Source organism: Pteropus alecto, unplaced genomic scaffold, assembly GCF_000325575.1.
Source record: "Pteropus alecto unplaced genomic scaffold, ASM32557v1 scaffold233, whole genome shotgun sequence".
Taxonomy (NCBI): domain Eukaryota; kingdom Metazoa; phylum Chordata; class Mammalia; order Chiroptera; family Pteropodidae; genus Pteropus; species Pteropus alecto.
Window position 1 is genome coordinate 1697806 of NW_006434367.1, and position 14963 is coordinate 1712768.

A 14963-nucleotide genomic window follows, 5' to 3' on the forward strand; every position below is an offset into this window, starting at 1 on the left:
ATGCCACAGTTATTGACAGATATTCATTATGAAGCGATACTATATTAGTAAAGTTGAGCTTTCAAATATTTTCTCAAATTAGAAATCCAGGTTAAATTTCACATGGCTGCCTGCACCCAGCTTTCATGATATTTTATCATACATTCGCTTATGGTGAATTGCAAATAGAAAGAGTTGTATAAATAAATATTGAATCCATTTCTAGACCAAATGAAAGTTACAAAGCCAAACAATTTCACACTAAACAAATTTTGAAAATAATCACTATTTCTTTGTTACTTAATGACTGACCCCATCAAGAAAGATATATATTTTTATTCCACTTCACTCCACCAAAAATTTGAAGTGGCTAAATAACTGACATTTACAACTGTCCTTGCTCTAAAAAGCAATCTTCCTCCTAAACTACACTGGGACCTCTGTGCACCTTAATCATTGTAGAGGATTCAAGCTCTACCCATTCTGACTCACTTATCCCTGCTTTAAAAATGTGGTTTCCAAAACCACAAATTTCCAGATTTCCCTGTAGAATAGAACTCCCTACATGACAGTTTTTAGACCATTACCTCCAAGAGGTTATACAGAGTTACCTTGAGTGGAAGTTGAACAAGAGGCTGTCACTGGAGAAAGGGCTCAAACAGTGTCCAGGGAGATGCACGCCTGTGAAGAACAGTCTGCAGTTTGCAACAGACTACCAGATGTTTACCCTGTACCAAGTGCCTTTACAAATCCAGCGCTTATCTACAAGGAGCCCTCAAATCTTTCAGCAGGTAAGACCGGTGCTGTATAACTAATCCTTAAGAAGGAACTTTTCAAGATAATGTTGGTTAAAAGTAGAAAAAAGACACAAAACAGTACATACAGTATGATCTCATCTGTTTAATAAAAGAAAGAAAAGAAAACATCACACATACACTTCCATATGTATAAAACATGTCTGGAAGCTTTTGTAAAAATCAGGAGTCAACTGGCAGAGGCCAGTCACTCTTCCTTTACAGGTGAGGCCATTACTCTAACACAGAAACTCTTATACTTTTTTTAAACCATAAACATGATTGCTTTCATGTATTTTTAAAATTAGTCTTGTTTATTAAAAGCGAACAGAACTTTGATTTTTAAGATGGTGGAAAAAAGATCTTTTGTCCTCATCTCTGAAAAATCCACAAAACGATCAGGAGAAAAACAGAACCACAAACCAGAAAATGCCGAGTCAGCAACCTCCCAGTCCATCACTTGAAATTGGAAAGCAGAGGCAGGAGCAGTGACGTGGCACAGTGGGTCAGACACAGCCGTTTGGAGCCTGGGAAGTGTCCAGAGCGAGGGCAAGGGATAGGCTGAAGGGGATGTTTTCACAGCCCAGGCCCTAAGACCCCTGGGTCCCCACACGTACATCCCAAGAGGCTGAGGAGTCTTGTCAGGAGAAACTAAACCACTCTAGACAAAAGGTTACTGGGAGTCAAGGAAAAAGCCACAGGACACCCTGCAGTGACAGCTTAGAGTGAAGCCCGGCGTTCATCGAGCCTTGCTCTCCCTGGGACTCATTTCATTATGGCTGTCAGCGTGAACAGACATCTGAGGAGAGCTTCCAGGGTGGTGAGATGCCAGGGACATGGAGGCACAGAAGAAAGCTTCTTCACGTATATTTCTGCAGAGGAGGGAGGACACTCCATCTTGTGAAGCAAGAACAGGATGTTATAATCAACCAAAATGAAAATTAGTGAAAGAGTTAGAAGATAAAGTCCAGGAAACCTCTTGGTAGAAAAGGAAAGTATTAGAAAATCACAAATTTTCTAATTTGTAATTATAAAATTACCAGGAAGCTTAACATATTATTAAGAAGACTTCCAGAAAAAGAGAAGAGAAAAAAGAGTGGAGAAGTTATCAAAGAAGTCATTACCAGAACCAAGGGATGACCAAATTCCCAGCACTATGATGTGTTTTATGTCTGGTCGACCTGATCTCGGCTGTATGTATGTATGTACATATGTAAGTATGTATGTATGTGTATTTGTTTAAAACTATGTATCTTCTTTTTTACTGAGGTGAAATTCATATAATTTAACTGTTTTAAAGTATACAACAGTAGTATTGAGTACATTCACAACATTGTGCAGCTGCCACTTCTATCTAGTTCCAAAACAGTTCCATCATGACAAAAGGAACCCCCAAACCTGTTAAACAGAGTCTCCCCATCTGTCCCTCCCCCTACCCTGTGGCAAACACCACTCTGCTTTCTGTCTATATAAATTTACCCATTATAGATATTGCATGTAAATGGAGTCATACATTACATAGCCTTCTGTACATGGCTTCTTTTACTTAGTGTAATGTTTTAAAGATTCATCCATGTTGCAGCATGTATCAGTACTTCATTCATGTTTATGGCTGAAAAATATTCCAGTGTATGATTTTGCCATTTTGCCATTTATCAGTTGAAGGATATTTGGGTCATTTCCACCTTTTGGCTCTGAATGCTCCCATGAACATTCCTGTACAAGTACTTGTTTTCAATAGTTTTGAATATATAACGTTTTCCATTACCACTAGCATGAACAAAGTTTCCAGTTTCTCCATATCTTTGCCAATGCTTGTTATTTTCCATATCTTCTTTGGAAAAATGTCTTTTCGGATTCTTTAGCCATTTTTATATCGGATTCTCTCTTCGTTGTTGACTTGTAAGAGTTTATATATTCTGATTAGTAGACCCTTTAACAAATAAATGATTTGCAATGTTTTTCTCCCATTCTATAGTTTCTTTTCACTTTCTTGATAGTGTCCCTTGATGTACAAAAGTTTTTAAGTTTTATAAAGTCGAATTATCTATTTTTTCTTTTGTTCTTCATGCTTTTATTGTCATATCTAAGAATCCACTGCCAAACATGTGACCGTGATATTTACACCTATGTTTTCTTCTAAGAGTTTCATAGTTTTTGTTCTTATATTTAGGTCATTATCCATTTTGAATTAGTTTTTGTATATGGTGTGAGATAACAGTCCAACTTCATTCTCTTATATGCAGATATCCAGTTGTCCCAGCACCATTTGTTGAAGACACTATTCTTTCCTCATTTAATTGTTTTGGCACCCTTGTTGAATATCAATGAACCATAGATAAATGGGTTTATTTCTGAACTCTCAATTTGAATCCATTGATCTATATGTCTATTTTACACCAGGCTTACATTGCTTTCATTCAAAGCTTTCTAAGAAATTTTGAAATGGGAAATTGAAGAGCTCTCCAACTGTGTTCTTCTATTTCAGTATTGTTTGGGCTATTCAGGGACCCTTAATATTCCATATAGATTTGAGGATTGGCTTTTCTATTTTGTGAGGGTGAGGATGGGGAGCTGTAGGAATTTTAATAGAGATTGCATGTAGAATGTTTTAGGTAATATTGCCATCTGAACACTATTAAGTCTTCCAATCCATAAACAAGGATTTCTTTCCATTTATTTATGTCTTATTTTGTTCAGCAATGTTTTGTAGTTTTCTGTATACAAGTATTTCACTTTCTTGTTTTAATTTATTTTTATATATTTTATTCTTTTGGATGCAATTGTAAACTGCATAGTTTTCTTAATTTTCTTTATAAATTATTCATGGCTAGTGTAAAAAAAAACACAACTGATTTTTATGTGTTGGTCTTACACCCTACAATTTTGCTAAATTCCTTTATTAGCTTTTTGTGGATTCTTTAGGATTTTCTATATATAGGATCATGTCATCTGTGGGTAAATATAGTTTTACTTCTTTCTTTCCAGTTTGGATGCCTAATATTTCTTTTTCTTGTTTAATTGCGCAGGCTAGAACTTCTAGTATAATGTTGGATAGCAGTGTTGAAAGTGGGCATCTTTGTTTTGTTCTTGATTTTATGAAGAAAGATTTCAGTCTTTCACCATTTGAGTAGGATGTTAGCTGTGGGATTTTCAAAAAGGCCTTTATCATGTGGAAGCAGTTCCCTTCTATTCCTATTCCTAAAATATTTCTAGAATTTCTATTTCTATTCCCAGAATAGTGTTTTTTTCCCTATCATGAAAGGTAATAAGTTTTGTTAAGTGCTTTTTCTGTATCAGTTGAGATGATCATATGGGTTTTTCCCCTTAGTTCTATTTCTAAGGCATACAACATTGATTTTTGTATGTTGAAGCATCCTTGCATTCCTAGGATTAATCTCACTTGGTCATGTTATATATCTTTTAATTAGATTCAGCTTGGAAGTAATTTGTTGAGGATTTTTACATCAATATTCACAAGAGATATTGGTCTATAGTTTTATTTTCTGGGGTGTCTTTGTCTGATTTTGGTATCAGGGTAATACTGGTTCCACAGAATTAGGACGTATTCCCTCCACTACTTTTGGAAAAGTCAAAGGTTGGTATTAATTCTAATTAAGATTTGGACTTTGTTAGGAGATTTTTAGTTACTGGTTAAGTCTATTTACTTGTTATAGATCTGTTGAGATTTTCTATTTCTTCTTGAATCAGTTTCGTTAATTTGTATGTTTCTAGGAATTTGCCCATCTCATATACGTTTTCTAATTTGTTGGTGTATAATTGTTCAGAGTATTCTCTTATATCCATTTATTTCTGAAAGGTCTATAGAAATGCCTCCACTTTCACGTGTTTTTTTTTTTTTTTTTTTACTTTGAATCCTCTTTTTTCTCGGTCAGTCTAACTAAAATAATGGTTTGTCAATTTTGCTGATCTTTTCAATGAACCAAATTTTGGTTTCAATAATTCTATTGTTTTCTATTCTCTGTTTTATCTCCTCTCTAACTTTATCATTCTCCCCTTCTGCATAGCTATGGAGTTAGTTTTTTCTTCATTTTCAAGGTTCTTAAAGTCAGGTTAATGATTGAGATCTTTCCTCTTTTTTAATGTAGATGTTCGTAACTATGAATTTTCCTCTAGGCACTGTTCTCACTGCATCCCAAACATATTCATGTGTTTTCATTTTTATTCGTCTCAAAATATTTTATAATTTCACTTGTAATTTTTTCTTCGATTCATTGGTTATTATTAGATGTTTTTAAAATTTCACATATTTGTCAATTTTCCAGTTTTCCTTATGCTACTGAATTCTAATTTCATTTCATTGTGTTCGCAAAAGATACTCTGTATGATTTCAATCTTCTTGAACTTGAGATTTGTTTTTGGCCTAACAAATGGTCTATGCCATTTCATGTGTTCTTAAGAAAAATATGTATTCTGCTGTTATTGGGTGAACTGTTCTATATATGTCTGTTAGATGTCTGTTAGATGAAGTTGGTTTAGTGTTAAGTCCTCCATTTCCTTATTTATCTTCTGTCTAGATGTTCTATTCATTATTGAAAGAAGATTACTGAAGTCTCCAACTATTGTAGTTTTATCTATTTCTCCCTTCAGTTCTGCTAATATTTACTTCATATCTTATTGGGTTATATAGTTTGGAGTGTATATTATCTTCTTGATGATTTAACCTTCTTATCAATATGGCCTTCTTTGTCTCTTGTCACAATTATTGATTTAAAGTCTATTTTTCTCCCTGATATTAGTATGACTACCCATTTCTCTTCTGGTTACTATTTGCATGGAATATCTTTTTCCCTCCTTTCATGTTCAACCTGTTTGTGTCTTTGGATCTAAAGTGAGTCTTTAATAGGCAGCATATATAGTAAGATCATGTTTTTTTATCCATTCTGCCAACTTCTGTCTTTTAATTGGTGAATTTAATCCATTTACTTTTAAATTACTGCTAAAGCAGCACTAACTTCTTACATTTTGCTCTTTGTTTTCTACAAATTTCATATCTTCTTGTTCTTGAATTCTTTTCACACTGCGTTATGTTGTGTTTGATTTTTTTTTTTCTAGTATACCAGTTTGATTTCCTTTGTTTCCTTTTCTATGTATCTTTTTAGTTATTTTCTTACTGGTTACCCTAGTGATTATAATTAACATCTTAGATGTATAAAAATCTAGTTTGGATTGCTACCAACTTAGCTTCAATAGTGTATTAGGTTTCTTTAAAGAAACAGAATGAGGAGAGAGAGAGAGAGAGAGAGAGAGAGAGAGAGAGTGTATGTAGATTTATTTTAAGGAGTTGGCTCACGTGATTATGGAGGTTGGCAAATCCCGAACCTATAGGGTCGGTTAATTAAAATTCATTAACCACTTCCCAGGTTGGTGTAAGTATTTGATTAGAATCCAGAATTCTACAAAAGTTGATTCTGTCATTTTTTTTGCCAGCTTACTGATTGTTTCATTGGAGGGACTGATCTTAGAGTGCCCACCTTTGCTATTTTCCATGATATCGCTACTTATATATTTTTTGAACTTTAATTTTGAAATTATTATAGAGTCACAGGGAGCTGCAGAGATGGTACAGGAGCACCCTATGTATCCTCCACCCACTTCCTCCCAATAACATCTTACATAATTATAGTACAATATCAAAACCAGGAATTAAACACATACAACACAGTGAATTTTAAAAGACCCTTTCAAACAAGGCTTACTCATATGAAATTTCACAACATCAGGATAAAGAGATCCTAAAAGCTTTTAGAGATGGGGCGGGGGTTGGGGGAAGCCACAAACGGAGGATGAAGAATCAAAGTGGAAAACAATGGAGCAATGCCTTTGAAATTCTAATGGAAGGTATTTTTTATCTAGAATTATATGTCCAGCCAAGCTATGAATGAAGTATGAGAACAGAAGAGGCATTTTCAGATGTGCCAAGTCTTAGAAGCTACTACGAGATGTCCTTCCCCAGTTAGTGGTAGGAAGGAGAGAAAGGAAGGCAGGGAATCCAGGAGACAAGGGCTCCAGGAAAGGAGACAGGTTGAGAAAATGCCCAGGAATGATGACAACCACACAGCTGCTTGGTCAGGGGAGAGTAAGACTGGGCTTCCAGGAAGGATGTCGCCAGGGAAACTGGAAAGGTGTGTACTACCTAAGAAGTTTGAAAATATTGCAGGGTACTACAGAGAGTGGGTAAAGAGTGTGGAAGGACTCAGCCAGGGACTTTTAAAAAATAAAATTAAATAGATGAAAAGTATTATCTTCAAGGGAAAACAGTTATATAAGAAAGAAAATGTAATTATGGCATACTGTTTGGCTTGGTAATAAAAGTAATGTATTTTCAAAAGTATGGAAACTCTGTGCTTTTAACCATAAATTATGATATAGCTATTTTGGGGAAGATGAGAAAGGGAGATGTAAGAGAGAAAAAATGATAATCTACCACAACGGGAAGTCAACAGATAGTGTCTAAAATCGTTGACTCAAGAACTAGCAGAATTCACTTATTTATTTAGGAATCTATAAGTAAATGGCAGAAACTGCCAAAAGAGTTGAGAATCCTTTCAAAGGGTCAAACCTTGCTTTGTAGAAGGTGTAAGAGAAATAGTTTTTTCCATAAATCTTTTAACTCTATTTTACCTTAAGCTATGTGCATAAAATAGGTTGATAAAAATAAAAATGAATGTAATTTCATTTTGGATTGGAAGTACTATTATCAAATAAAAAGCATTGTCTAAAAAAACAGTGAAACATAGTTCTACCCATCCTTTACAGAAAAGACCTTCTCTACAGTATTTATAACTTGAAACATACTGAAAGAGATTTTACATTTTACTTTTGAAAATGGGAAAATTAAAACTCTCAATTACAAGTGCCTTGAAGCTAACAGGACAGCGGAGTCCTTAAAATCATAAGCACTACTGCTGTGACCTCATAACAGTGGCTCTCCCTGTGAACAGGTCTGAATAGCGAGAAATGACATGGGCCTTCAGGACTTGGGGTCACTGGTCCCAGGAGGACAGGACAAACTAGTTGCAGGCCAAGGACGGAGATCTCACGGTACTGTCAACCACACGCGTCACCGCCGGGGGTGGGTGCCCTTACTCTAGCATGTGCAGATCTGCGCAGCGATGAGGGGGAGAAGAGGGTGCATGGCAACGACATCTGAAGTGACAGATGGTAGCCAGATGGGTGAAGACAGTGGCGGTGAAGACTGTCAATTAAGGGACATGGGAGGGAAATGGGGAATAATCTGAAAAAAGATATTTAGTAAGATCCCAAGAGTTGGCCAGAAAGAGCTGAAAGCTGTTGCTAAGGAGAAAATAGACAAAGGCACAAGAACAACTGACTAAATGCTGGCATGCAGGTGGCGGTGCTGTGGGCATAGCCAGCATCCCAGACCCTGGCTCAGCAGTTGTGACAGCGGAGTGGCAGGTCATGGCCCTCATACTCCTGTTAGAGGTCTTCTTCCTCTGGGTCTCACTCTGTAGTGGACTAGAACTCTGCCTGCACCTTGGCCTGGCCTTTGATCCTGTGAGGTCACCACAGAGGAGGCTGGTGGAGGCTGTGAGCAGGCTGGTGGCAGATCCCAGCAGATTCCACATCTCTCCCAGACTGGGCCAGTGAACGTATTCAGGACTCGCTTCTTTCTTCCTTCCTTTCTCTCTTTCCTTCTTCTTTGATTTTTTGGGTGAGGCATCTGATTAAAGATTGAGGCAATTTAGCTCTAGTGTATGAGGAAATAGAATGGGACAGAGTCCACATCTCAAAGTGACACTATCACATATACCACAATCCCCACACAAACCATGTTCACCCAGCAGGCAGGCTGTCTACATGTGGTCACCTTAGTAGTGCATCCATGGAAGAAAAGAGACCCAGCAATAGACCATGACCTTGAGTTCAAGATGACGGTGTCTGGCAAACCTAGGCTTCAGTGACTTAAGCAAAATTAGTAAGAAGCTCTTAAAGAAACCTGAACCACACGGCTCTCCTTTGTTGACTGAGGCACAAATGTGTACACAGATGCTGCAGGCAGGCAGGCAGACAGACAAACCGACTGGGAAGCAGGGCCCAGTGCAGCACAGCAACAGCAAGTCAACAGGATGAGGAGTTTCAAGGCAGGAGTGTAAGGGTTTCCCCAAACAGACGGCAGCAGGAAACTCTTGACTCTCTTCTGAGATATGAGGATGACTGCTGACCAATTAAGTGTCAAATCAGTTCTGACAGTCCAGTCACTGCTTGCCTAAGAAACCAAGGGATGTTTGTGAAGCTCAAGGAAATACTGAAAATGGCTTTTGCCACTAAAAGGAAATGGCCAGTGGCAGCCGCATGGCTGGACACTGGCTCACAGTGAGTGAGATGTACTGACCTTCTCCCCAGTACAGTGCTGGTGCAAGGGCACAGAGTGGTCTTTAAAAGCACATGGCAAATATTCAAATCCTACTGCAAACGAAAAAAATCCTCCCATTAGCTCTTTAACACTGTCTGGCTCTACTGATGAAAGCCTCTTTATCAAGCACAAGTTGTAGGAAATGTAACCAAGTGCTTCATTAAAGACAGTATAACAAGTGTTCAGGTTTCCCTTGAAAATAAATCCTGCCATGAAACAAGGAGATGAATTAGGAAGAAGATGAACCGCGTAGCTTTTTCTCACTACCAAGATGCTAGATGCTGTGGAGCACAGGGCTAGAGACGTACGTGCATGCATCTCCATCTTGTAACACCCTCCAGCACCGCACATCATGCACATGGTTAGCAAGTCGCTAACTTCTCTACCAGGTTAAAGAATACTGTAGTTACCATTGTTTATCACAAGGTGCAGATGTGGAACCCGTTAGCTCACAGCGCTTTCCGAATTTTCAATTATCCACTCAATAGCAGCCCACCCCTGGAGCAACACAGAAAGATTTCAACATGGTGTAAGAAATCCGCCACTCACTACAGATGGCAGCTACAAGCCTGTCATTTAAAGGCAGAAGGAAAGTGCTTTAGTTTTACAGAAGACACAGCAGTAACCATTTGTGAGCAACTTTTCCGTGTAAACAGGCAGTTTCTCAAGCCCAGAAATAAGGTACTACGTTATTCTGCCTAAAATTCTCCCAATAGCTTGGGCTATGCTGACACTTGCACCCCTCATCCGCACTGTCACCTCCTGAGTGCAGGACAAGGGGAAGCAGCAGCCACTTTTCACAGCCTCCTCTATGTGTCGTCCCTAAGCTCTGGCCCCTGAATCCCCAGATGACCTGCTTCTCCACCTCCATCTCCATCTCCTCTGCCCCATTCAGGTCGCCAGCTGTTCCAAGCACTTCCCCAACTGACTAGGGATACTGTCAAATGGTAACTCTAGCTACAATGAAGCAGAAATTCTCTATCAGGCCTTCAACACAGCAACCCCTCCAATAAGTGAATAAAAGAATTTTATTTGGCTGCACTGAGTTTACCCTGACTTTTCTCATAAAAAGTCTGATGCGGTGTTGGCTTCACCCAATATTCAGTTCCTCCTCTAATTTTTTTTTTCCACAAACATTTAGGGGCCTGCCCAAAGCCAGACCTTGGACACACAAGGGTCAGTAAGGTTCTGTCTCCTCTCAGGGGGGGCTCACAGTGGGGACAAGATGTGTGCAGCTTTGGGCGCTGCGGTTCCCCTGCCTTCCTGGAACAAAGCCAAGCTACTGCATGTGTTTCTCAAGTCTAAATTTTTCTTAAAAAAAAAAAAAAAGGGTAGATTGGTCAATCTATTAGTGACTAGACTAAACGCCAGCCATTAGTGGTTTTCCACTAAGTTGTGACTTAAGCAAGGTAGTAAGGGAAGTACAGCTTAGAGAGCATCTAAAAGATCTCATAAATGATGAAATGAAGAATCACTCTGACAAAAAAAAAAAAAAAAATCCCCAGGATAGAAAGGAGAGAGGGAAGAGTCAGGGGTGGTGGCAAAGGGAGAACAGCCAGGGGAAGATGTTAGCTTGTGAGGTAAGCTAAGGTAAAAAGCCAAGGCTCTGCTCAGGTGAGCGGCATTATCTTGAACTTCCACACATCCAAGCTCTCTCCATCAACTCTGCTGGAGAGGAGGGCAACCTGGACCCCGTGAGCAGTCTCTGCCTCACTACGACCGAGCCCTCCACCCAGGAGTCCCAGGGAGGACAGCCTCCTAGGTCCATCCTTTTTCCTCTCGCCTACACCAAGCTCACGCCCCAATCCTGCCGGAGGGGAGATGCAAGGTGGCAGCAGACTCCAGGGAACCTTTGCAAATGGAGAGGTTCCCAAAGCCACAGAATGCCTGTTAAATATGGAAAGACTCAAAATCCCAAATATCCTGCCTGACATTGTAAACACACATCTTTTTGATGTGCAGTATTTGTTTTAGTAACTGAGCCTATGATATTTCTGTTCTTTGAAGTGGTAGGTTCAAACTGCTGGGTTTACCCAGCATTTTCTCTTTATATGGATCAGTCTCCCTTGCCTCTGGTTTTAGATGTAACAGTGAAACATGCTGTGGCATTATGAGCTCAACCAGAGGGCCCAGCACTCATAGGATTTAGGGGATTACACATTTCACCCCCTTCTTCTGCACTGAACAGCTAGAGCACATGCAGGGCCTAGATGGAGATCCATACCTTCTTTGCATTGGATGATATCGTGTTAGCCATTAAACTTTCTAGATAGCTGCCAAGGCTGATCCCCTTCACGGTGATGATGGCTTCTTGTGTGAGCACAGTCCTACAAAAGAACAAGAAGCAGACGGCTGAACAGCCCTGGGAGAGGGGAGGCCCCACCCAGCCCTGACCCCAGGGTTCACTGTGTCAATGCCAGGATGAGATGACGTACATTTCAGGGTTCTCTGGATGTGTTGTGTACACCAACCTCTCATTCACCGACACCAAATTTGTAAGTGTGATCTTAAAAAAAAAGAAACAATGGCTTTAGGTTCTATTTCTCTTGCATTTCTTCCCAAACCATCTTCCTATACTCTTCCATCCCCAAATCAGCACTTACTGGAGCCAGAACAGAAGAAACATTAAGGCCCAGCAGGCACCACCACATTAAGGCCCCGGAAAACTGCATCCTGGCTGTGGTACCTGACAACTATCGCCTGCTCTCTCTCCATAACCCACCCAAACCTGAGCTGGGCCTGGCCTTCAAACGGCAGGTATCTCTCACTTTTTGAAAGTTCTCATATGCTTTTAGGAAAGATCTACATCAGTTCCCATTTTCACTAGCTGAAAGAAATCTGAAGAGGATCTTCGCATTTATAAAAAAAAAAGTGAAAATAGCGTTCGGTGTTTGTTTTGCAGCAAGTCATTATGGAGGTGGTGAGCCCCCCGAGCAGCCAGAGTGGCCCTACCAAGCATTTTTCCTGGGTGCCATACTCAGCACCTCAGCAACAAGCCGCCACAGCTGAAAACTGTGTCTGTGAGTATCTACGCTTTATCTCCATTTATTTTGTGCAGCCATTAGTAAGATGTGTCCTAAGGCGATTACTGCTTTGCTTTACACCATTTTAGTTTACGAAAGGTTTCATAGGAATAGTCTAGTTTCAGATAGTGGGGGAAACCTGTTCTCTCAAACTGCCAAATCCTCAGCAATAAAGGACAAAACATTCCTGGGCTAGTATGCAGGTAAATGAACAAGAAGCTTCTGACCCACTGGGGCAGACCCCAGCTCTGGGACAACCTGCCCTGGAGTTTCACATGATAGAGCCCTGAATGCACACAGACCATGTGGCTGCCACATTGGCCAATGGAGCTCATGATTCCAGCAAAGCGGTTATCCAGGAAATCTCTTTCCTTCTATTGAGCCCAGAGAAATCAAAAGTCTCATTGGTTACAATTATTACAGTGTATGAAAATATTTAACAACATTAACAATTAAACTCCGATTAGCTATTATTATTTTATGTGCAATATTTTTATGATAGGCATTGTATTTTATAAACCTTATTTTCCTTCATAAATCCTCATACCAATATTATGAGATTTCTTTTTTTTTTTTAGACAAAGAATATGAGACTCAGAAAAGGTTAATAAGTAGCATATGCAGTCATACAACCATTCAGTGATAATTTCAGGATATAGGTTCACATCTGTCCTACTCCAAACATTTCCTTTCAACTAGACCTCACTATAGCATGAACCATCCCTCTTCACTGGCAACTAAGCTTTCTTGAAGGATGAAGTGGAATTTTCCAAGTAGAGGAGAGAGAACAGAACATGTAAGTTGTCAGAAATGGCTAATGGGGGACACCTGCCAGGCCACCTGTGAATTTACACAGAGGGGTTATATAGATCTCTAATCACTATGCTGTACAACTAAAATTATTATTGTATGTCAACTGTAATTGAAAAAAAATTAATTGAATTGTACAGTGTAAATATGAGCAACGAATTGTCTATTATATTTCAATAAAGCCATGAAAAAAACTCATCTCTGCTGTTGGAAGTCAGAATAGCAGTTATTTTGGAGGGAGGCAGATACTGGAAAGGAGCACAAGGGGGACTCCTGGGGGCTGGTTGCATTCTGTCTCCTGATCTGTCTGCCAGTTACATAGGTGTGTTCGCTTTGTGGCAATTTATCATTACGTGCATTTTTCTACACATTTATTATACTGGAATAAAAAGATACTACTATACTTTGTAGTATAGATACTTTGTAGTATAGATACTACTATACTACAAAATATTACGAAATAATTTCAGCCTTTCTATTAAAAATAAACGATCACTTTGACATTACACACCATCACCAAGAAATATCAAGCACCCTTCTCATCTTAGAACATTGCTTACATTGGTGGAACAAAGTTCCATTTTCTTTTCCACTGGATCCACAACAGAATGTTCTTTGATGTATGTCAAAGTCCTACTGGTTCCCAAAATCTAAGAAACAAAGCAAAACTATCACAGTGATGTGTTAGATTTTTCATTTTGTAGCATCAAACACAAAATACCGTTTCATTTACTAAATCACTTATCTACACAGCAGCGATGAACAGTCCCTGTGCAGCAACTTCAGGTTCTGTCTTAACAGGTGAGACAGATATTAAACGAATGAATTCAGTAGAGTTGAGTATATGACAATAATAAATGCTTTGATAAAAAAGAAAACCAGGTGGAGGAGGAGAGCAGGGAAGGCCCCTCTGCCAGTGGCAGGGCCAGGGAGGATGCCATGCGAAGTGCTGGGCTTGGCAGGAGGGACTGCCGCGTGAGGAGGCAGCCAGAGGGCAGCCATCTGTGAAGCAAGGAAGGGCTGGAACAGACCCTTACCTCACGGCCTGCAGACAAAACCACCACGCTGGCACCTTGCTCTCAGACTTGCAGCCTCCAGAATGGGTAAGAAGCAAAGGCCTATGGTGAAAGCCCCCTATCTGTGGTGTTTTATCATGGCAGCCTGAGCAAATTGATACAAGACTGTGGAGTGAGGAAGGAGAGGATTCAGTGGTGGCAGGGGCTGAGAGTGGGGGAACAGTGCCACATGTCAGGAGATGTGTCAGGCCCTATGGAGATGGGTAGTTAAATGAAGTTTACAGAGAAACAGACCATCTCTTGGGATTCCCAGAAATCCCAGGTGGACACTCTTAGGGAAGGTTGTCATTTCCTGCGAGTGGGAGCCAGCCGGAGTGAAGAGAGTACAGCCTGATGATGCAGGTATAGCGAAGATGATGCTGGTCCCAGAAGGGGTGATGTGGGTTTGGCCAGGGCAAAGCAGGTGTAGCTGAGATGAAGTGGGTATCAAAAGAAGCATACTGATGTAGCTGGGTGCTGGGGGTGCCAGCAGGGGCAAGCAGCTGTGGGCTCACCGCTCTCACGAGGCGGGGCAGACCCCACTCGGTACTGAGGAGGCGCTGGCTGTGAAGCCGGCCACGGCCGTCCACACTGCGCTCCAGCACATCGACTCCCACGACACAGGGGTTCATCGGGTTCGGGTACTTCCTCATAGCAGCCTTGATGACTGTGTCCCATGGGTGGCTGGCAGGAAAAATACAATAATCAGGCCATCCATATGATTTGTAAAGTGTCCCAGAGAGGCATGGGAGCCAGAGATGGTGCCACAAGTAAAATGAAAATCGATGTTAGTACTGCTATTAAAGTTTTTGCTTTTGGTTTTAATTCAAGGTATATTCAAACAAACATATCTGAGGAGTTTGGCTCCAGGTCCAAATCCTGCGATCCTCAGAGCAGACAAGGG

General features: G+C 40.1%; 1 protein-coding gene across 2 annotated transcripts; it reads right to left on the reverse strand.

The window, feature by feature from the left end:
* Nucleotides 1-6300: 6300 nt before the first annotated feature.
* Nucleotides 6301-14740, reverse strand: PRELID3A (PRELI domain containing 3A). Of its 2 annotated transcripts, XM_006909220.2 has the most exons (6): nucleotides 14575-14740; nucleotides 13565-13654; nucleotides 11607-11677; nucleotides 11396-11498; nucleotides 9582-9669; nucleotides 8351-8478 (listed from the first exon to the last, which is right to left on the reverse strand). In XM_006909220.2, exons 1-5 carry the CDS (start codon nucleotides 14710-14712, stop codon nucleotides 9616-9618), a joined length of 456 nt encoding a protein of 151 aa, XP_006909282.1. In that variant the 5' UTR covers nucleotides 14713-14740; the 3' UTR covers nucleotides 8351-8478; nucleotides 9582-9615. The 2 variants fall into 2 exon arrangements, with proteins under 2 accessions (XP_024900651.1, XP_006909282.1); XM_025044883.1 differs by lacking the exon at nucleotides 9582-9669 and having other exon boundaries at nucleotides 6301-8478.
* Nucleotides 14741-14963: the final 223 nt, after the last annotated feature.